General features: G+C 34.3%; 2 protein-coding genes across 4 annotated transcripts in view; both read right to left on the bottom strand.

The window, feature by feature from the left end:
* Positions 1–23,755, bottom strand: part of LOC111057684 (growth hormone secretagogue receptor type 1-like) — a 298,361-nt gene that overhangs the window by 167,593 nt on the left and 107,013 nt on the right. The gene's annotated exons all lie outside the window — the stretch shown is intronic.
* LOC120351478 lies at positions 20,045–21,392 on the bottom strand. The gene is made up of 2 exons (XM_039429032.1): positions 21,032–21,392; positions 20,045–20,736 (listed from the first exon to the last, which is right to left on the bottom strand). The coding sequence occupies exons 1-2, from the start codon at positions 21,360–21,362 to the stop codon at positions 20,732–20,734; spliced, it is 336 nt and encodes a 111-aa protein (XP_039284966.1). The 5' UTR covers positions 21,363–21,392; the 3' UTR covers positions 20,045–20,731.

The raw sequence follows: 23,755 nt of genomic DNA on the forward strand, positions 1-23,755 counted from the left end.
AGAGGGGGAAAAGAAGGAGGAGAAAACAGGACCCGTCTGATGTTCTTTACTTGAAAAGCCAAACACCAACCTACCCTTCCATAGTAAGCCAAAACTTCGCTATGTCCCACAACAGAGTATAGACATGGAACTATCTATATAGAACTCCAGGAATATATAGAAGTTTCATGGGTAAAGGACAGCAGAATTCTTCTTTTTTCTTCCCTCAGTTCATATTTACGAGACATTTCGGAAAAACAAACACCAATGCAATATTCTAATCGTATAATCCTCTTGAATCAACGTGCTGGAAATAACTGCGTGACCCATCAATTGATATTGGGAGGGAAGAATTCTCTGTTTGCTTCGAATCCACATGATTTTGGATCCCATTCACGTTATTTCTTAAATATATTATCAGTATTATTGAACAAGAGAATGCAAGTAGCTCTGGTGATTCACAATAATATGGGAGAAGAGTTACATTTCAGGTTGAAGAAGGTATAAAAGAAGGCTCCTAGAAGATGCCATGGTTATGCAAGTATGCCTTTGTTGTTGTGTCAATTCAATGTTTGCTTTGAACCCACATGATTTCGGATCCCATTCACGTTATTTCTGGAATATATTATCAGTATTATTGAACAAGAGAATGCAAGTAGCTCTGGTGGTTCACAATAATATGAGAGGAGAGTTACATTTCAGGTTAAAGAAGATATAAAAGGAAGCTCCTGGAAGATGCTTTGTTAATGTGCCAATTGAATGGTTGAACTCTTGTGAAATTTATTGTCATTCCCTCATATCATCATACTTTTAGCAATGGGACATTTGCCTGATTGTTATATGAAGGATACATAAAAACCCTGTTCTAAGGGCCACTTTCTTTCCAATTCAAAGATCAACCTCCCATGAGAATCCATATTATTCTTCATTATTGTGAAAGTATTCAATCTCTTTCAACACCCCTTCTTTATGGGTTGAATGGAAGAGGGGGTTCTTATTGCCTTTATTTTACCTACAGCACTTATTATGTCACAAAGTATAAATAGAAAGATATTTATCCATCTATCACTCTATCAATCTATCAACCAATATATCTATTACTCTATCAATCTATCAATTTATCAATCTATCAACCAATATATCTATTACTCTATCAATCTATCATCTATCATCTATCAATCTACCAATCTACCAATCTATCAATCTATCAATCTATCATCTATCAATCTATCATCTATCATCTATCAATCTATCAATCTATCATCTATCAATCTATCAATCTATCAATCTATCAATCTATCAATCTATCAATCTATCAATCTATCAATCTATCAATCAATCTATCAATCTATGAATTTATCAATCTATCAATCTATCAATCTATCAATCTATCAATCTATCAATCTATCAATCTATCAATATATTGATATATTATCAGGCTATCTATCTATGTATCCTCTGATAGAAACTTGATAGTTTTGTACTACTTTTGTCTCTTTATCTAGGAAAAATATCTCTCGTTTTCTTAAATCAGATATGAACTCAGTGTTGGGGAATGCCTGTTAGTTCATAGTAAATTCTGGAATTAACTATTGCCCATAAAATAATAGATGAATGATTTCAGTGGCTCCATCAGGTGGAACACTTGCTCATTGATGATGTTTTGTATTGCCCTTCTTGAAAGATCAATGTTTCTAAAGAGTTTCCGAGTAGAATAGAATAGAAATAGAATAGAAATAGAATAGAATAGAATAGAAATAGAATAGAAATAGAATAGAAATAGAATAGAATAGAATAAAATAGAATAGAAATTAATAGAAAGAATAGAAATAGAATAGAAATAGAATAAAATAGAATAGAAATAGAATAGAAATAGAATAGAAATAGAATAAAATAGAATAGATAGAATAGAAATAGAATAGAAATAGAAATAGAAAGAATAGAATAGATAAAATAGAATAGAAATAGAATAGACTAGAATAGAAATAGAATAGAATAGAATAGAAATAGAATAGAAATAGAATAGAAATAGAATAGAATAGAATAGAAATAGAATAGAATAGAATAGAAATAGAATAGAAATAGATAGAAATAGAATAGAAATAGAATAGAAATAGAATATAAGAAAAATAGAATAGAATAGAATAGAAATAGATAGAAATAGAATAGAATAGAATAGAAATAGAATAGAAATAGAATAGAAATAGAATAGAAATAGAATAGAAATAGAATAGAAATAGAATAGAAATAGAATAGAAATAGAATAGAAATAGAATAGAAATAGAATAGAAATAGAATAGAAATAGAATAGAAATAGAATAGAAATAGAATAGAAATAGAATAGAAATAGAATTAGAATAGAATAGAATAGAATAGAATAGAATAGAAATAGAATAGAAATAGAATAGAAATAAATAAAGAAATAGAATAGAATAGAATAGAAATAGAATATAAATAGAATAGAAATAGAATAGAATAGACTAGAAATAGAATAGAAATATAATAGAATAGAATAGAAATAGAATAGAAATAGAATAGAAAAGAATAAATAGAATAGAAATAGAATAGAAAGAATAGAAATAGATATAAATAGAATAGAAATAGAATATAAATAGAATAGAAATAGAATAGAAATAGAATAGAAATAGAATAGAAATAGAATAGAAATAGAATAGAAATAGAATAGAAATAGAATAGAATAGAATAGAAATAGATAGAAATAGAATAAAATAGAATAGAAAGAATAGAAATATAATAGAATAGAATAGAAATAGAATAGAAATAGAATAGAAATAGAATAGAATAGAATAGAATAGAATAGAATAGAATAGAATAGAATAGAATAGAATAGAATAAAATAGAATAGAATAGAATAGAATAGAATAGAATAGAATAGAATAGAATAGAAATAGAAAAAAGAATAGAATAGAATAGAATAGAATAGAAAAGAATAGAATAGAATAGAATAGAATAGAATAGAATAGAATAGAATAGAATAGAATAGAATAGAATAGAATAGAATAGAATAGAATAGAAATAGAATAGAATAGAATAGAATAGAATAGAATAGAATAGAAATAGATTAGAAATAGAATAGAATAGAATAGAATAGAATAGAATAGAATAGAAATATAATAGAAAAAACGTTTATTGAATAAATAAGCTACCTTAAGCAAACCTCAAAGAGGCTGCTTGACAAGGTACCATAAACATGTAAATTCAAATATAAATATACATTATATCAGTGAACTTTATTTTCACTTAACAGTTGAATTTACTCACAGAATTTACTTAACAGTTAAAATTATCAATGAATAATTCAATAAATAGTAATTAAATGAGTAATTTCACAAGTAAATAGTGTTTACAATTCCACTATACATCGACAAATGTGTTTCTCTGCCACACATCATTACAACATGAAAATCACCGACAGATTGGCTAGCATATTGCTTGCTACCTTTTCTCACGGATTTGACGGATACTCAATAATAAACCATGCACAAAATAGCAGCCACCTATCTTCAAATTACCCTAGCTGCGTTAAGTGAAGTGTCAACAGAGAATCAATCATCGTCCAAAAACCTGCTCAACATATTTGATAGGCAAAAAACTGGCGCTCATCTCCAGTCATTGTCAACAAGAACAAGAAAAATGAACAAGAAAATCAACTGAACAAGAAAAATGGTTCAGGAAAATAATTTCATGTGGATGGACTTGAACGTTTCGGAAGAGAATGATTTATTGTTGGGGTGCTTTGAAGATGTTTGTGTTCTCGAGAAGGAGCTGCGGTGTTACGGTGTTTGTGGTTGTGGTCCCTTGAAACGACACTCCATGGAGAAAAATGGGAAGTGCACTCTTGCTGCCAGCCGATAACAGCTTTGCGTCTGAAGGGAGGCGTGAATACAAACCCGCAACCTCTTCAATAAAGTTTTGCATTTCCGGAAGCTATCTACTACGCATTTTTATTCGAGTAATTTGAATATCATAGGCTGGACCAGATCTTCTCTAATTCTGTTTTTCCGGTCGAAGTATCTGGAGTGTCTATACCCCCATTTTTTTCTAATAGCTCTTTGATGACTGAGTAGGAAAAATCGGTAGCTTCATTCTTTAACTGCTATCCGTGATTATTGAATTGTAAGATGAGAAAGCGTTTTTCCAAGGATTGAAGGTTCTCCCTGTACATGGATATCTATAGTTGGAAAAACCTTTCAATCTTCAACCCTTTTTTTGCACCACTTTCTTTTTTTTTTTTGCACCACTTTCTTTTTATTTTGTTCTAATGTGTATTGTTGTTGTTGTTTTCATGTATTCTTTTTATTAATCTATGTATCAAACTTGTATGTGTGTGAAAAATAAATGGATAAATTAAAATTGAAATTGAAATTTGAAATGTTTCTAAGCCATTGTAAAGGTTTGTGGTCTGTTTTTAATTTTTTGGATCAAAATTCGAATACTTCTTTGATTACTGAGAGGGAAAGGTAGTAGTTTCCATTATTTCTTGTTATAATTGTTGAATTATAATGTTATATTGTTGCTCGATTGTTGAATTATAGATAGAGAAGCGTTCTTTTTTTCAAATTTTTCATGATCCCAATTTAATCTTCCCATTTAGTATGGAATTCTACATTCCCTTCACTACTAGACAACAGGAAAAAATGGGTTTTCATATAAAGATTGTTTTTTTGGTTGCCATGGAAAAATTTGTAATGTGAAATTTTCAGTTCAATATTATTATACAAATTTTATATTTGTTTGCAATTTAAAAGTGGATTTGTGTTTGAAAATAGCTTTCTTGATTCTAAACTTTATAAAATAAAAACTCAGGAAGTTGAAGTGCAAATTTTTAGTGAGAAAACATGAAGATCCGAATGCATAACCTATGAACTTGAGTGTTGATAGGAAATGACATTGGGTAATACGGCAAGGCAGAACATCCGAAAGGATCTTAAGGATAAAGATTGTCTTAATTCTGCTAAATATGGAGTATTTCAAGTTCAAGCGCAATATTTCCTTAATATTTATGTAAATGTATTACATATTTAGAAGCTGACAGATGGGCGGAGACATGCCCGGAATGGACACTACGGGGCCATGACCAGAGGAAGGAGACGCCCAGCACTCCGGTGGAGGGATGAAATTTTGCAACTAGTTGAAGACTTGTTGCTAGCCGAGGCTAGAGATAATGCTCGATTATCGAAATTACTGGGATCAATGAATTAGTTTAGCAACAAAAAAGGAGTCGAGTTTCTTGTTGGAAACATATCTTTATATTATCTTGATAATATGAAGCAAGATGGGGAAAAATATTGACAGACTCTGAATTGGGAAGTAAAAAATTGTATATTGTAAATTAATGTGAAATTGTATTTGTTGCCAATCACATATACCTCATAAGAGAGGCTTTTGCTCTTCTAAGAATGTAAATAAAGCTATATTATTGATACATATTTCGAAAATACGGAGAAATTTTCTACACAGAAAGAGAACAAACTCCGTTCATAATATAGAAATTATTAAAGAATGAATATTACACATTAATATGATTCATGCTTGGAGAAAAAAATTGATGATCAACAGAACTATGATAAATAATAGAAGCCTATCATTTAAATCATCACTGCTTTCTTTTGAAACATAGGGGTATTGTAATCATTCATCATATTTAAATAAACTGAACAATCGTTCTTTAAATGTTTAAATGTTCTTCAAATTTGATAAAAATATACATTCATATATCACTGAACAATCCTTCTGGAAGTGTCTCATATATTTGATAAAAATATTTATTCATATACCACTGAACAATCCTTCTGGAAGTGTCTCATAGATTTGATAGAAATATTCATTCATATAATATCACTGTACAATCCTTCTTAAAGTGTCTCATAGATTCGATTGGAATATTCATTCATATATCTCTGCAAAATTGCGAGAATTCATCCATGAAATGGCGAATTCCTTGGTACCATTCAGCCGAGAGGATATCAGTAAATTACTGGGTGCAATGAATTAGTTCAGCAACAAAAAAGGAGTCGAGTTTCTTGTTGGAAACTTATCTCAGCTCAGCTGCTGCTGCTTCTCCAACAGGAGACAAAATGTCTTCTAGTCGAGCAAGAAATTTCTAAAGAGTTCCAACTCTCGCTAAGTTATTATTGGGAAGTTTTTCAATAAAATATGATGAACAGTCTTCAACCAACTAATCGTCCATGACCGTGAACGGGGCCTGAAGTGTGAGGGGGAGGTTGAATTTATGTCGGAGGGGGAAGATGGAAAGGGTTGACTTGATATAGGGTGATCGAAAAATCAAGCTACCGAAACGAAACACTCTTGAGATGCAGATAGAGTATTCTAGATTATTCTGTATTGCCATGGAGTAGTAGGGAATTTGAATAGTACATACATTTTTTGGACTCAAAATAGTATGTGAATTAAGTTATAATTTACATAACCTCTAGACTGTGTATTCCAAATTAAGGTTCAAAGCAGTTTTGGGCGAATGCCTGTTGTTTCTACCTCCATTGTATCTATTGTCTATGAATGAATGAATGAATGAATAATGAACAGGGTACAATTAAAACATATAATTAAACATTCATACAATTAAAACATATTGTAATATATAACATTTTGCAAATAACAGTGAATTTCATGAATTACTGACAATGTTTTTTTTCAAGATTGTGTCATCCAAATGTTTTCCGTTACTTTTCACACATTCACTTAACGGTCTTAACCCAATTCTAAAATTTGCCATTGCTCGCTCAATCATCACTTGTGGAATTACTTAGATTTCTCGTTGAAAGACTTCCTTTAGTTGTATGGATTATTGGCTGCCCAATAAAGATGATTTTGTTCATGAACAGATCCCGACAAATGAAAATGTGTCTCGTCACTTGAAAGAATAACGGCATCCTGGTGGAGATTATCGAGAATGATCTCGAGAGCAGCAAATGAAATCTCAAATGAAAAAGTTATAAAATTATCACACCTAACTTTTTTAACTTGTCTTTCCTCAAGAATTAAGGAAAACGCACACAAAACAAAAAGACGTTTACAGACTGACGGGGAAAGAATCCCTCCGCCAAGGTGTTCACCAATTTTGTAACGCACACATACATCCGTGTCTATCTGCGTATGTTCTCTCACATCTGCATGCATTCTATCCGTCTGTATGCATACGTCAGGTGGTTGCTGAGGGCGTTGGCCTTCATAATCATCTATATATATATAAAAGCGAAATGGCACTCACTCACTGACTGACTAACTCACTCACTCACAGAACTAAAAATCTACCGGACAAAAAACGTTCAAATTTGGTAGGTATGTTCAGTTGACCCTTTAGAGGCGCACTAAGAAATCTTTTGGCAATATTTCAACTCTAAGGGTGGTTTTTAAGGGTTTAAAGTTCGTCTTTTAGCATGTGTATTCTTCTTATTCTCTTAATTATAATTGAAAAAAGACCATACCATATGTTAATATAGAACTATAATCTAGAGAGAGTATCTCTTCGAAACAGTTGTTAGCTAACTAAATTAATAATTTTGTCAGGTTGGCATTAAGTTGAGTTGACTTTGTTAGGTTGGCACCAAGTTGAAGATTGAAATGCATTTATCGCGGAAAAAATTGATTGGGCAATGCTACTTCAATCAGAGCTATTCCTGGGAATATTATATTACTAGCCGTCAGGCTCTCTTCGCTCGCCATATCCGTTTAGCCAGTCGTTTAGTCTGGACCCCCGACTGGATCGTCCTAACATATGATGAAAATGCTCAAATGAAAAATGCAGGCGAGCGAAGCGAGCCTGCTGACCTCACTCTTGGACGATCCAGTCGGGGGTCCAGGGGGCGGAGCCCCCTGGCTAGACGGATATGGCGAGCGAAGCAAGCCTGACGGCTAGTTTTCCTAATATTTCAATGAAAAACCTTGTAGTACCCTTTATTATTAGAAACTTTAAAATAATTCAACAACGACTAGTTTCGACCCTAACTTAAGAGTCTAACTATTCAAACAAGTCGTTGAAATATTTTCAAATTTTTAATAGTAAAAGGTACTACAAGGTTTTTATATTGTTTTTATTAATTTGTACAAAAGTAGCCCATGTAAGTGAAGTATTTCTAATATTTTCTTTGTCTGTCTGCATACAAATTTGTCTGTTGCTGCGTGCGTACGTCATTTCACTCTCAGTTTGATTGATAATCTCGTACATGGTTCAAAACCCTGTACACTCGAAAAATCAACAACAACCACCCAAGCCATCAAAAACACAAATAGCCACTTCCCAACTGCAAGCTTTGTCCAATGGACAAATAATGCCATTTCAAATCGAACGCAAAGCGAAGCACAACAATTCAGACCTAAATCCAACCGATGGCCCTATGTTATCACCAAAATACTGTCAGCATTGGTTAGAGGGAAGCATTAATGTTGAACATATGGAGAAAACTGACTATTCGTAGTGAATCTCACTATGGATAGATTTGTTTTGATCTGGCAGTATTGGATAAATAGGAAGTATTTATGTTAGCTATAGGGAATATTATGACAGTATGAAGTGAACCTCGATTGGTTGGATTTGTTTTGACTGTCAGTATTAGATAAATGGGGAGTATTGATGTTAGTCATTAAGAATACTGACAGTTTAAAGTGGGTCATACTATGGTTGGATTTGTTCTATATTGTCAGCATTAGTTGAATGAGGAGTATTTATGTTTGTTTGGAGGAATTCAATGACAGTTCAAAGTGAATTTATCGGTTGGTTGTTCGAACTGAATATGGAAATTATTGCGATTTCAATTGTCGAAAACGCATCGGACGCTTTTGGTAGAGGATGGAATAATACATACTAAAGCCGGTCGGAGACCGGGTATTGTATTTTGTCCAACGTTGGTCACCACCATTGGTGCAATGCAAATGTGATTGTTGAAGACAGCGAGAAAGACCAGAGAAAGAACGGTGTATATTGATTACTCTTCTCCGAAATAACACTGAAACGGTTTGGGTTGTTGGAAGAAGATGAGGAGAATAGAGGAAGGAGAAAGAACTAGGTAGGTAAGAGGATGAGGAGGAGGAGGAGGAGGAGGAGGAGAAGGAGGAGAAGGAGGAGGAGGAGGAGAAGGAGGAGAAGGAGGAGAAGGAGGAGAAGGAGGAGAAGGAGGAGAAGGAGGAGAAGGAGGAGAAGGAGGAGAAGGAGGAGAAGGAGGAGAAGGAGGAGAAGGAGGAGAAGGAGGAGAAGGAGGAGAAGGAGGAGAAGGAGGAGAAGGAGGAGAGGAGGAGAAGGAGGAGAAGGAGGAGAAGGAGGAGAAGGAGGAGAAGGAGAGAAGGAGGAGAAGGAGGAGAAGGAGGAGAAGGAGGAGAAGAGGAGAAGGAGGAGAAGGGGAGAAGGAGGAGAAGAGGAGAAGGAGGAGAAGGAGGAGAAGGAGGAGAAGGAGGAGAAGGAGGAGAAGGAGGAGAAGGAGGAAAGGAGGAGAAGGAGGAGAAGGAGGAGAAGGAGGAGAAGGAGATATGGAGGAGGACGAAAGGTGGAGGAGGATGAAAAGTGTCAGTGTCAATAGGGTTTAATGATTATAACACAGAGAAAAGAAGAACAAGGAGAAGAGGAAGAAAAATGTTTCAATCAATAAACGCCTTTATAAGTGTAATAATAATTTATTTCATATGTCTGATCAACCCAAATACAAAATGTCTAGTATAATGTGTATTTGGACTGTACATTTTGTGATCTTTATAAAAAAGTTTCAATAACCTCATTTGGACAATTTTTATGAAAATTGGGGGGAGAAACAGTTTTGGGTTTATCCTGTTGATTTTCTCCAAATCTTCAATTTGATATTGAGATTGTGGAATGTAACGAATAGATAAAAAGAATGGAAAAAACTTAAGAACGGGAAGAAGAAGAAAATAATAGAGAAGGAGAAAATTTCATGAATGGGGAGAAAAAGGAGAAGAAGAAGAGAAAGGAGGAGTAAAAGATGAATGTCTTTTGACCTCTTACTTGGGAGGAAAGAAGAAAGAGGAGAAAAAATTTGAAGAAGAAAGAGAGGAGAAACGGTGAAGAACTGTATTGAAAAAGAAAAGGAGAGGAGAGTGAAAAATAAGAAAATAGAAAGAATAGGGTTAGGCCTCAATCCGGTAGATCTCATCACATCTATAGTTGGATTGGTAAAGAGATTGGTGGAGTCCTCAAATTCACTTTTCATTCCACGAAAAGTTCTGCGTTTTGAAAGGAGTCTCGTCTCCATTCTTCCGATTCAGAAACGTCAATCTTCCACTCGATCTTTTGTTGATAAACTACATCGATTGTGCTCTCTATCAATCTCATCTCCTTATTCGACAATTTTGTAAGATTGATTTTTCTTGTGACTTCAATCTTGAGAGTCAGAAAACTTGGTAGGATAACGTTCTGTAGTTTTTCAGAGAATGGAAATTTTAGGGAGAAGAGAAGGAGGATGATGATAAGGAGGAGTAGGATAAAGGGAAGATATTCCTCATCTTTATGATTTGAGTTTTTCTAAAAAACGGAGAATGTATATTGTATTATTGATAATAATACTGGGTGCGGCAGGAAGGGTGGATGTTTTTAGAACAGATAGTATTCTGATTTGGGTAGTCGGATTGGGCCAGCTGAAGTGAAATGTGTTCGGTAGATCATACCATTTTTTCTAGTCATTGTTAATCGGCATCATGGATTCGTGGAATGTGCAACATCGTGTGTTTACTTACGACAGTTTGTGCGTAATAATGAGAGTATCATTACAGTTCAGCGCGAGTTTCGTCGTTATTTCAATCTTGCGAGAAATGAAAATGTACCCAATCGTAACACCATTTTACGTTGGGTAAAATCATTTCGTTCAGTAGGAACAGTGATGAATAAACGACCACAGGGGCTCATCGCACTGTACGCACTCCACAAAATGAAAAAGAGTTCGGCAAGCCATACTCCGTAGTCCTAATCGATCTGCTAGAAGACATTCTCCTGAACTGAACATCAGTGATCGGTCAGTAAGGCGTACTTTACATAAAGATCTAGGATTTCATCCCTACAAAATGGCCATGGTTCAACAATTGAATCCTGGCGATTATGTAAAGCGGCTGAATTTTTCTCGAGAAATGGAGGCCATATTTGACCAAAATGAAAACATCATTTTGTTTACGACAGATGAAGCACATTTTCATTTGAATGGTACCGTTAATCAGCAGAACTATCGTTATTGGTCAGATGAAAATCCAAAATTAATGCATGAGAGACCATTACACAGTCCCAAGGTGACAGTTTGGTGTGCTGTGAGCAGTATTTTGTTATGGTCCATACTTTTTGAAGACGACAACGGGACCACTGTAACTGTAACCTCAGAACGTTATAGACAGATGTTCACTGAATTCTTCCTTCCTGAATTAAGAAGGAAACGTATTCCTATCCGGCAAGTATGGTTTCAGCAGGACGGGGCGACAGCTCACACAGCAAGAAATTCAATGGAAGCAATTCGGGCTGTTTTTCGTGGTCGCATCATTTCTCGGTTTGGTGACATTGATTGGCCTCCTCGTTCTCCAGACCTGTCCATGTGCGACTACTTCTTGTGGGGTTTCTGAAGTCACGTGTTTACCAGCATAAACACGTACACTTCAGAACTAAAGGGAGCAATTCGTGAGGAAGTCGAACAAATTGGCAGGGCAATGTTAGAAAGAGTACAATCCAACTTCCGAGAGCGGCTTGTAAAGTGCATTGCTGAAAACGGCCGTCACCTGTCAGATATTGTTTTCAAACATTAATTTTCTAAAATTGTAAAATAATGTGAATATTGTTCTGTAAATAAATGTTTTTTTTATGCATAGGTAACGACATATTACTTTTTGAAAACCGTTCATCCTTTCTGCCGCACCTTGTACTAGTGACCCCCTGGGTTGGAGAACTTGCTCCAAGAACCTGAGCTCGAAAATCTGGTGTGGCGCACTCACACAACTTTCCTTGCCGCTATGAAAATTTATCACCTGACGCAAGTGTAGACGCGCATCTCAAGTCTACTATTCAAAGATCTGCCAGCTGGTGACAGGACAATAAACCTGGAGACACACGAAGTCTGCTATCTCTTCATAGTGAATGATTTAATAGAATCAACAGTTGCCAACAGTTTCCGTTATTGAATAAACACATTTTCTCGAATTTCGAGCTTATTTCCAATTTTAGGTGGAAATGTCACTGATCATTAATTGTGGAGATTTTTATGTTCAATCTTTTCCATTTGAAGTTTTTGTTTAAATTGTATCTGAAGCCTGATAATTGGGAATCTAAAATCATACTTTGCTATGATGGGGCGGAGATCCTGAAATTTTTAGAGATATGGGACTTGTGGCAGTTGATAGAGCTTATCAATGACTATTTTAATTATGAATTTGATCGAAATCGTTGAAACCGTTTTCGAGAAAATCGCGAAAAACCGTGTTTTTGACAACATTTTCGTCATTTTAGCCGCAATCTCAAATTGGATTTGTTTGAAATAATTGTTCGTGTCGGATCCTTATAGTGTAAGGACCTTAAGTTCCAAATTTCAAGTCATTCCGTTAATTGGGAGATGAGATATCGTGTACACAGACGCACATACACTCGTACACACACACATACCTTATATAGTACCTTAATTATCTATTACCTATGCTAATAGGGCAAGGAAAGTAAAAAGCTGGCTGGATTCCCATACAACTGTGACAGTGAAAGTGTCACAGTGAAAATATAATTTCCTTGAGTTATGATTGCACTGTTCCAACCCAGCATGATTGAGCCAGTGGGAACAGTCTAATCAGAACTTATGGGAATAATATTCTATTCCCACTGTACCGATCACTTTAGCTGTCACTGATAAGTGGGAATACAGCTCTAAATGTAAACAAACAGTAAAAATTGTAAAAAAAGTGTAGAATGTAATCAAGTATAAGAAGCCTTTGGCCATAAATCAATAATTCAGAATGTTATTTTATTGCTTCATGCCGAATTTTCAATGCGATATGATCAGCAAATGACGCAGGCGCATTCATCCTTAAAAACGGTAGTTAGGAGAGAGACTTCTTGATGTTCAAATTTAATACTCCTAATACCGGCCTGACTAGATGACGTAGCACATCATTAGGTTTTGAAACGGGGAAAAAGTAGAGAAGAAGGAGTAGGAGGTGGAGAAGAAAAAAAATAAGGCGAATAAGGAAGAGGGTTGGAGGAGGAGGAGGAGGAGGAGGAGAAGGAGAAGAAGAAGAAGAAGAAGAAGAAGAAGAAGAAGAAGAAAAAGAAGAAGACATAGACATTAAACTCGAATTCAGTAAGATCAAATACTTCTTACCAGTTACGCCAACGATATATAAATACACTTAACGGATGTGAATAATTCATATCGAGGCGAAAATATTGAAAACGAGTGGGCTGCCGTCATAGTAATATGTCTGCTGCTTCTTATCTTCAACCAACCGGATTCCCGCTACAAAAATAATAAATAATATTGCTTTATTCACGCTCAAACGCGGGCGTTTATAAACGCGGCTCTGCTCCAGTTCCTAGTGACCACACCAGTCATCGATGCACGTTTCAAGCTCGTTAAGTGAACGTGCAATATATAAAAAGTGGCTAATATAAAATCTAGTGCTTTACGATAGACTGCGGGGCTCATCTGACCATCTGACGTGTGCAAACTCGCGCACATGTACGTGTGAAAATTCACTCACATACTGACTGATTTTTCGAGGGTCAATGTTCAAAGATATACAGTCGAACCTCTGTATAACGAAGTCGATTATCCCGAGAAAAAATTCGCTGCAGAGAGGTATTCGTTATTGAGAGGTTGTTCTGTCAGAAAAAAGTGCCACGATCCTATGGATCTTATAATATCGTATCACGGCGGTAAATAAATGAATATGATACATAAAACATATCGCGAACGTGGGTAGGGTATATTATACCTATTAGGCCAATATTAATATGGAAATTTGAAAATTCATGCTGTTTAAAAAAACATGTTTTTTTGAATATTTATAGAATGTAATGAGTAAGTAAACTCACCAACTTATTTCCAGAAAGCTTGATTTTGTACTATTAGTAGAACTTAATCAAAGTACATACTCTGTAGCAATATTTTTCAACTTTTTACACTACTATTAGATGGAACGCAAAATACGGTTATTTTGTCAATAACGTCACCATAAATACTATAATAACTCAATTTTCCTATTTTTTATGTTTTATATTTGAAAAAGTGAGTAATTTTCGGTTGAACTTCTTGTTCTGACGGATTCTTCTCCTCAGGTTCGTCACAGCCATCATGATCATCATAGTCAGTTCAAAGAATTTAAATGTGTTACAAAAGCAAGAATGGGAAAGTCCAGTAGTCTACAATAATGACAAGTTCTTGGAATTCAATTTCCAGTAACTTGCATTCAATTTCCGACATGTGTTTCACCCTCTATTGACTGTCTACCACCCTATCTTCTTCCAACCTGAATTGCCCATTATTATTAGTCTATTAATTGACATTTCTGCTGAAACTAAAAATTCCTTTAAAATGACCGTCTGCTTCCTATACATACTACACTTCGTATGTTGAAGTCAAGAGAAAACTTTGTTGTTGAGAGGTCCGAAATTCGTTAAATTAGCAGCCAAAATTAAAAAAATGTCATGGGACCAGGTAAAAATTCGTTGTGTAGAGGATTTCGTTAAGAGGAGGTTCGTTATAGAGAGGTTCGACTGCTTCATTTGAGCAGTTATATTGCTCCCTCATTATCGGTGATATTTTATAAATGTTTATAATCACTCACATACTGACTGCTTTTTCGAGGGTCAATGTTCAAATATATATATTTGATCTATTTAAGATATCATCATTTGAGCAGTTAAATTCCTCCCTCATTATCGGTACCATTTTATAGATTTTTTCAATCCATACTCATTAATGATTAGAGTTTCTCTTTGACTGAATTTATTGTGTTCATTCATAGAAAAACCAACTCAACATTCAACCAATCAGAAGCAACTCAATCAATGCAATTCATTCATTCATTCATTTATTGTATACTATAATCATAATACAATTATGACATTGGAGGAAAACTAGGCTTAGCCTGTACTATTTCTCTCCAAAGATTTTGATAGAATCTTGATGTTGTATAAAAGTTAAGGTTATGTAATTACACACTGCTTCGTCACTTGATTTTCGGTCAATTCAATTCAATAATGAAGAATGATTGAAGAATAATTTATTATAAGATCAACCTCATAAATTCAACCAGGAAAATAAACTCAATCAATACAATATCAAGGCAGGACTATAGGAATATGGACTTATAAGAATGACCAGTAACGATTGGTTATTCTAGAAGTTATCCCAATGAATTCAGTCAAAGAGAATCAATTTGATGACGTGAAAGGGTTAAAATTTTCAATAAGATCAACCCAATAAATTCAATCCATTCAGAAGGCATGATTGCGGTAATATGGACTTATGAGATGAACCGTACTGGTTCATCCGCATCCATATGTCCGCAACTCTACTTTCTAAATAGATTGAATTTATTGGGTTGATATCATTGCATTTTTCAATCTATCTACGTAATTAAATTGATTTTATTCGACTGGATTCATTGGGATCATTTATAGAATAAGCAATCGTTACTGCTCCATCTTATAAGTCCATATTTCTAATAGTCCTGCCTTATTATTGTTAAATCAAATCAATCTATTTTCTAGAATGCTACATACAAAAATCTGGTGTGGTGCACTTACACAACTTTCCTTGCCGTTATGAAAATTGATCACCTGACGCTAGTGTTCCCGCGCATCTCAAGTGTACTTATAAACAAAGATCTGAGTCAGCTGGTGACAGGACAGTAACGCTGGAGACATACGAGGTCTGCTATCTCTTCATAGTGGATCATTCAATAGAATCAACAGTTACCAACAGTTTGCAATTGGATAATCACATTTTCTGGAATTTCGTGCTCATTTCCAATTTTAGGTAGAAATGTCACTGAACATTAATTGTAGAGATTTTTATGTTCAATCTTTTCCATTTGAATTTTTTTCTTTAAATTGTATCTGAAGCCTGATAATTGGAATCTAAAATCAAACTTTACATAGATGGGTCGGAGCTCCTGAAATTTTTACAGAAATGGGACTAGTGGCAGTTGATAGAACTTATCAATAACTTTTCTAGGTATGAATTGATCAAATCGTTGAAGCCGTTTTCGAGTAAATCGCGAAAAACCCTGTTTTTGACAACATTTTCGCCATTTTAGCCGCCATCATGAATTGCATTTGATTGAAATTGTTCGTGTCGGATACTTATAGTGTAAGGACCTTAAGTTCCAAATTTCAAGTCATTCTGTTAATTGGGAGATGAGATATCGTGTACACAGACGCACATACACTCATACACACACACAAAAATAGAGTTACGGTACAATAAAATATGAAGGAAACCTGTGTGTAGGAGATACCTCTATCGTATAGATTGAGTTTATTCCCCTGGTTAAATGTAAGGGGTTGATCTTATAAGAATTCCTTAATCCTTTTCATTATTAAATTGATTGAATTGATTGAGTTTTGCTTCTCTTAGGTTGAAAGTTGAGTTGATTTTATAAACTTCGGGGGGTAGGACTAAGAGATTCATGAGGTACGGTTACGGTATTAATTGGGAGTGATATAAAACCAGTAATACGTGGGTGAAAAGGATTTTTGCTCAATTATCTTGTGAATTGGTCAAGAGCTTCTATTGAAATTCTATTTCGTATTATTTACTTTCTCATCTCTGCTAAGAACCCATCTCATTATGAATGATGAGTCGATTCATTCTTGATAGAGACTCCAAATTGGGGAAAAACGTTTAATGAAATCCATAATGTAATATAAAGCGTTAGCCTTTTCAATGGGCAAAGCTATCTTCGTATTTTTATGAATAAATTCTCCTTTGACGCACGTAATTATGAATATTGGAGCATTTCTAAATTGATGGCTCAAACCCGAATTGAGTTCATCACCTAGAATGATATTTCATATTCTAGTTGATATATTTTGATTGAGAATATGAGAATATTGATTTTGTATAATATTCATAATTTTGTATAATTTATATTCCAATTTTTTTCAATTTTTATAAATATTTATGGATAATAATTATTGACCGATGCTTTGTTCAATATCTTATCTGTTAAAGTCAATTAATAATAACTTATTATTGAACGAAAAACCAAATTAAATGCTGTATTTTTTTATATTGATAATTATTAATTCATCAGCATTTGACTAAATGAAATATCTCAGCAATTCTCATCATTTAAGTCAATTGGTTTATATTGTGATGAATTTTTCAAATAGATCTCATGAGAAGAGAGAAAAATTGTGATTACCTTTTAAAATGAAAGAATTTGCTAAAGGAATAGTTAGCGACCGAGCGATAAAGCTTACTTATCAATAACTGTATATTAGATAAGAGTACCGTTCTGTACTGAATATTTTTCTAGGAAAATTATTCAATAAAATTATAATTATTTTGCGAATAAAGCACAAATTATTTATGAATCGCTCACCGATTTTGAGGTTACACTTGTTTACTATCGATCAGATGTTTTTAAAACAGTTCGAACGCAGCTGACTGATTCAAAGCATTGTCAAATATCATACCGGTTCTCATGCAAGGTAAAATATCATTCCTAAAAATTATAAAACTATCAATAAAGGATCAAGAATTTCAAAATAAAAAATAAAATGTATGTATTATTGTTGAAATTATTTATTATTTAAGAAATTGTATTATGCGTCAGGTCTTATTGTAACTAAATAGGTCATAGCATGAAATTCTATTATTGATAAAATGGCAGAAATTAATTATAATAATCTCAAACCTAATAAAAATTGTACAAGAATATTAATTTATTAATAATTTAATTCAACTGAACCACATGGTAATTAAATCTCTTTGGTAGGTCTAAACCAATCACAGTGCATAGAAATAGCACCAAGACGGTGATCGTTTGAAAGCAACACATGTTAATCTATTATCAGACAACAACCCTGCCTTATCAGTTACACTAGCACGTGTACATTGTATGAGAGGAACTATGTCTAGAAGATTAAGCAGTTTTAAGAATTACATAAATTAAATTATTATTGTAATTAAAGGAATTGTATTCTACTACTTGCCACTGACGTCATGTTTACGTCACAAGCGTTCTACCAATGGCAAATTTTTATGCAAATTATTACATTGAGATTCCGAGAAGCAAGGTCTAGCCTAAAAGCTTAGAGAAAAGAGCAGCACTTCCCTTTTGAAATCCTTACCGTGTAGATCTCTTTTTATAGTTACCAAAGACCTATTTGTAAAATTTCTTGTTCGATTTTTAAATGTTCTATTTGTGAGCCGATATTTTAGGCCAATCTATTTGTTATTTATAAATTTCTGTTTTCATCAATCGATAAATTTAAAAGCTTAAAGTAAACTATCCCTTAATTAATTCGGTGAAGGAGATATTTAAATTAAAATTCCCCACGTGCTGAAACCGAAGCCTGGATTGCCGCCGATCAAACGATTTTTGATCTAAAGAAGAAAACCACGACTACCAAGGAATTTCACGTGAGTTATAAGTCATAAGGGGCCCCAATCTACGCTTCGAAAATATTTCAGTGCAGAAACATAAATTTTTCTTCGTTAAATTATTGGCCACGCCGACAAGCGCTTTAGCATTTAAGAGTCTAGAATTTATTCATATTAATTTATAAGAATTGTAGTTGATTAGCTATCCTCCGCTGCCTGAACCACGACCCCGAACATTTTAAAAAATATTTCTATAATTCATTTTTTCACTATTTTTTCAAACTGTTCAATTTTATCAATTGTAAAATTCTGTTGAATCACGCATGGTATCATGCAAGCACAAGAAAATTTTTAACTATTCTGTTAATGCTAAATTATTATCAACCTGTAAATCAAATTCTGAATCTGCACTGTATGATTACATATTTTATTGTAATATATTTCAGTTTTGTTAATTCGCTTTCTGAGTTCGATTATTTCTTAAGCCTGTCAATTATTGTGTCTGATACGTTCTATATCATCAAGAACCGATCGAATACGATCATTGGAATAATTGAATTAAGCTGGATATTGGAACAGGTCTAAGTGGATGTAGCGAGTGGGGTCAGATCGAGATATTATTCTTTGTCCTTACCTGCTCATATATCAGCTTTTATCTGTTACCTACCTCGACTTAGGAGCGAACACATCAATTGTACAGCAGTGGCAGCCATAGATCATATAAATTCCTACAATAGAGCTTAAAACCGACAAGACTCTGTTCTCGAAGTATATTCTGAACGATATTTGGTTCAAATACCGTATTTTAATCCTTCAGAACTTATTAGAGACGCAGTCCCGTAAATTATCTACATCGGGATTTTTGCTCGACCTGTATGATTTTGTATGCTCATTCTTCACAGGTAATAATTTTAAGGTATCCGTCTTCAGTGTTTAGCGATCGCTACACTACTTATAAAAATTTCATCATTATACAATTTGTCATTAGAGGAATCAAGGGTGAGCGAGCGTTTAGGCCTCCCGCGATTCCGACAATTGTATTGAGTCTTGTAGTGAGTCAATCAGTCTGGTGTTCACTCAGCGTCCTCACACGCCATTGCAAAATTTATAGCCGCTACACCATTGACTCAGTGCAAGATTCACCCTACATGTGTGAAGCCATTAAAAAACGCACTACATGATTTGGCGCCCAACAGTGATAGGCATTGAAGAGGTGGATAATCGACTGCGAGGATTATTTAGTTGCTCAGTATACTATAGCGCTGACAACGGGAAAATTTTTTGAAAAATTCATGGTTGTGAATTTTTTCGAATTTAATATTGACTGTTCACTGTTATATAAAATAACAAGAAGTACCATACCCAATTTTTGAACAGAAAAGAAATTTATCGATTGATGAATTTTTAGAGAAAAAATCGAACTCAGAATTTTATTATCGTGTTATTCGAAAATTGGTCATACTATAAGTCATAGGTATAAGAGATATCATAAGAAAGGTCATATTATTGAAGAATATTAGGTCTATATTGAAACAATTTATAAATATTTACAGAAAAGAGGATTGAAGTTATTTACAGTTTTAAAAGTTTTTAAAACATAAAGAGGGAAGTAAAATTAAATCACGGATATATTGCGGAATAATTTAAGCAGAGTATCACTGCTTTTATATAAAATTTTGCGAAGAATACTAGCCCTATATATAATTGCGGCAAGAAATTATAAGAATAAAATATTTATAATAATAGTAATAATAAATTATAAGAGGCGTACCTGTATTACTGCATAAGTGTTCATTGTGTATCCTTTATGTCATTTTCGTTTTATGTCAACGATATTGCTAATTTGATTCACTTCATCACTGAACATATTATTGAATCACACTTCTGTATTTCTTCATTGAACGAAGTTTTCACACTATTTCAATTTTGATCATTCACTTATAATCGCTTCACATAACCTCACATGTTTGCGGTCGTTTCAACACACTTGCATCATTGTATCATCCGATAAATTATGGAAGAACCACACCGCATCCTGGAGCCCACATCGGCGACTTCAAGGACGGAAGACGTCGCGCAGGAGAAACGCCCATGCACCGCCGTCCCAGAGGTCCAGACGTCTGTACTTCACACTACAGAATCCCCACCGCTGACCGAAGACCACACACTCATCCCGCTATATTGGGCAAACATCATCCTGGAAGTAGTAAAAAATTCATATGAAGGAAACACACGAGCAAATGAAGAAATAATTGAAGAAGTCCGACAGATGCGGATAGCAAGTGAACAAGGTTTCGAAAAACAGGAACAAAGGTTGAAGGAAGCAGCAGAGGAAAGCAGGATGGTAACACGGCAAATCGAGGGGGATCATCAGACAATAAAAATCAATATTGGACCAGAGACTGAGCCCATGCATGCAGAAGCAACATACTCGACGAGGAGGTCATAAAACAGGCAAGTGAACATGACACATATAAGGAAGACCAACCTACCGAGAATGTCAAGACTGAAGTCGTGCCACACCCCGCAGAACGCCGAGAGGAGCCGGACGACATCGCCCGCCAAGCTGAGGATGACATCGATAGCGTAGAGGGACAACCCGTACCACCACCCGCAGAATGCCAAGAGAAGCCGGACGACATCACCCGCCAGGCCGAGGACGACATCCATCAGGTAGAGGGACAGCCCATACCACCGCGCGCCGGACACCAGGAGTCCAAGGACGTTGCCGACCACGTAGAAGAGCAGCCCGGACCGCCGACCGCCCACATCACCGTCCATCCACCGAGGACAGCACCTGCAACAGATAAACCCAGCACTCATGAAGATAGTCCACTAAACAACAGAAGAAAAATAAAACCCGCAGCAAATCAAATCAAACCAAAACTGAAAATCTACAAATCAAAACAACACACAAGCAAAATAGAAGTTCAACGAAAAGGAAAGCATTGATAGAATTCATCTACACCGCCGTCATGTTAGGCTGAAATCCTACATCAAATCTTACACCAAAATGCAAGAAAAAGGAAGACAGTATCAAGAAGGACCTACAACCACCGCAGTCACGTCCGGTTAAAATCCAGTAGACTGTACACCGGCATGCAAAAAAGGAAAATATCATTTGGAAAGACACACAGACACCACCGGCATGTAAGGTTTAAAAAGATTAAACTGCATGTTACCGGCCGACCAAGAGGAAATGAATTTGTAGGAAATGATCTACACCACCGGCACATTCGTTTTAAACCAAGTTTGATAAAACGGATAGTTGCAAATTGGAACGGAAACTTGGAACAATAGAGAAATCAAATTTAGATGGGGGCTTGAGGAAATAATAATCTTTTAATCAACTGGAAGCTACGTTGTGAATTACACAAACTATCAAACTTCTTCATAGTCACAGCCTACCCATCAAATCATATCTTTGCAGACTAGCATCTTTCTACTGCAGCCTAATCAACATAACCTAAACTTCGCCGCATCTCAGCTAATAAGGAAATATTATTAATCCACATCAAATGAAGAAATTATTATCAACTTTAAATCAAGAAAATAAAACTGAAAACAACTTTAAAAATTTACCAACCTGATCAAGCCATCTGCCTCATGTTACAATCATCACAGAAACAATCGCCTAGTTATATCCGCCCAACTGGAAAACAAAAACAAAAATTGTATTATCCACAGAAAATAATTATAAATTAGAAATCAGATGAAGTTAGTAGTGAATAGGAAGAAAGAAAATAAACAAAGTTTATTTGAAAAAATGCGTAAATATAACCTCGAAATACAGAATTGATCAAGAAATCTATTCAGAACCAAAGCCTGTTCGATAATTTTCTTCGTCCCACCAACCAATGTGTATGAAATCATAGAGTCAATGTATAGGAATCAAAGCAATATCGTTATTCAATTATTAATGTAACATATTATTTAATGTGAAATCATAAGCAAAAACGCAACCAAAAATATATATTTATGTTAATTTGCACGAAATGCGCATGTTCTATGTCATATATGAATGTATCTCTAAAAAACTCCAAAGAAAATGAAATTCTTACCTTTAAATGTGAAATTTATTACTGTTGCATCAAAAGATCATGAATTGTAATTCAAATTGATAAATGTAATCTTAAGGACTTAATATTGTAACCAACATTGATAAAAATCAAGAAAGCCATTTCAAGTGTAACCCTGTTTGTACGCAACGTACTAAGCGCAATAAGAAATTGCTCGAGTCAAACGGTAGACGATTGTCAAGTCACCGAAGTAAAATCACACTCTCACCCAATTTATGTAAAAGCCAAACCAAAGAGTCGAAACTTGTAATAACTATGAAAAAATGATGAAAGTCTATATTTGTTGCAAATACTATTCAAATCTTAAGAAGTAATATGTGAAATCTTGTATAGTTGTTATAGTTATGGGTCTGCTCATAAGCCACCCGTGAATGGAAGTTGTGGAGTTGTTTTAATGAAGGATCCAAAGAGACCTCATTAATTATTGTATTTCGATTGTATCCAATGGAAGGAACAATCAATTATTTATTTTTCGTAGCCAAAAGTGCACGATATATTGTTTTTAGTGTTAAGTGTTGAGTTTTCGTAGAAGTAAGGAGATGAAATAGTGTATTCATCACAATATCGGATTTTTCAAATAGTCATTGTTTCGACTCGTCTCCCAATTACCTATTTAAAATATCCTGGGGGCTTTTGTGTGATGAATTTTTCAAATAGATCTCATGAGAAGAGAGAAAAATTGTGATTACCTTTTAAAATGAAAGAATTTGCTAAAGGAATAGTTAGCGACCGAGCGATAAAGCTTACTTATCAATAACTGTATATTTGATAAGAGTACCGTTCTGTACTGAATATTTTTCTAGGAAAATTATTCAATAAAATTATAATTATTTTGCGAATAAAGCACAAATTATTTATGAATCGCTCACCGATTTTGAGGTTACACTTGTTTACTATCGATCAGATGTTTTAAAAACAGTTCGAACGCAGCTGACTGATTCAAAGCATTGTCAAATATCATACCGGTTCTCATGCAAGGTAAAATATCATTCCTAAAAATTATAAAACTATCAATAAAGGATCAAGAATTTCAAAATAAAAAATAAAATGTATGTATTATTGTTGAAATTATTTATTATTTAAGAAATTGTATTATGCGTCAGGTCTTATTGTAACTAAATAGGTCATAGCATGAAA

The sequence above is a fragment of the Nilaparvata lugens genome, chromosome 1 (genome assembly GCF_014356525.2).
Source record: "Nilaparvata lugens isolate BPH chromosome 1, ASM1435652v1, whole genome shotgun sequence".
NCBI classification, from domain to species: domain Eukaryota; kingdom Metazoa; phylum Arthropoda; class Insecta; order Hemiptera; family Delphacidae; genus Nilaparvata; species Nilaparvata lugens.

Bases quoted from the DNA above. Each gene is read 5' to 3' on its own strand.
- LOC120351478 (XM_039429032.1), bottom strand. From the start codon at position 21,362: ATGAGTGCTGGGTTTATCTGTTGCAGGTGCTGTCCTCGGTGGATGGAC.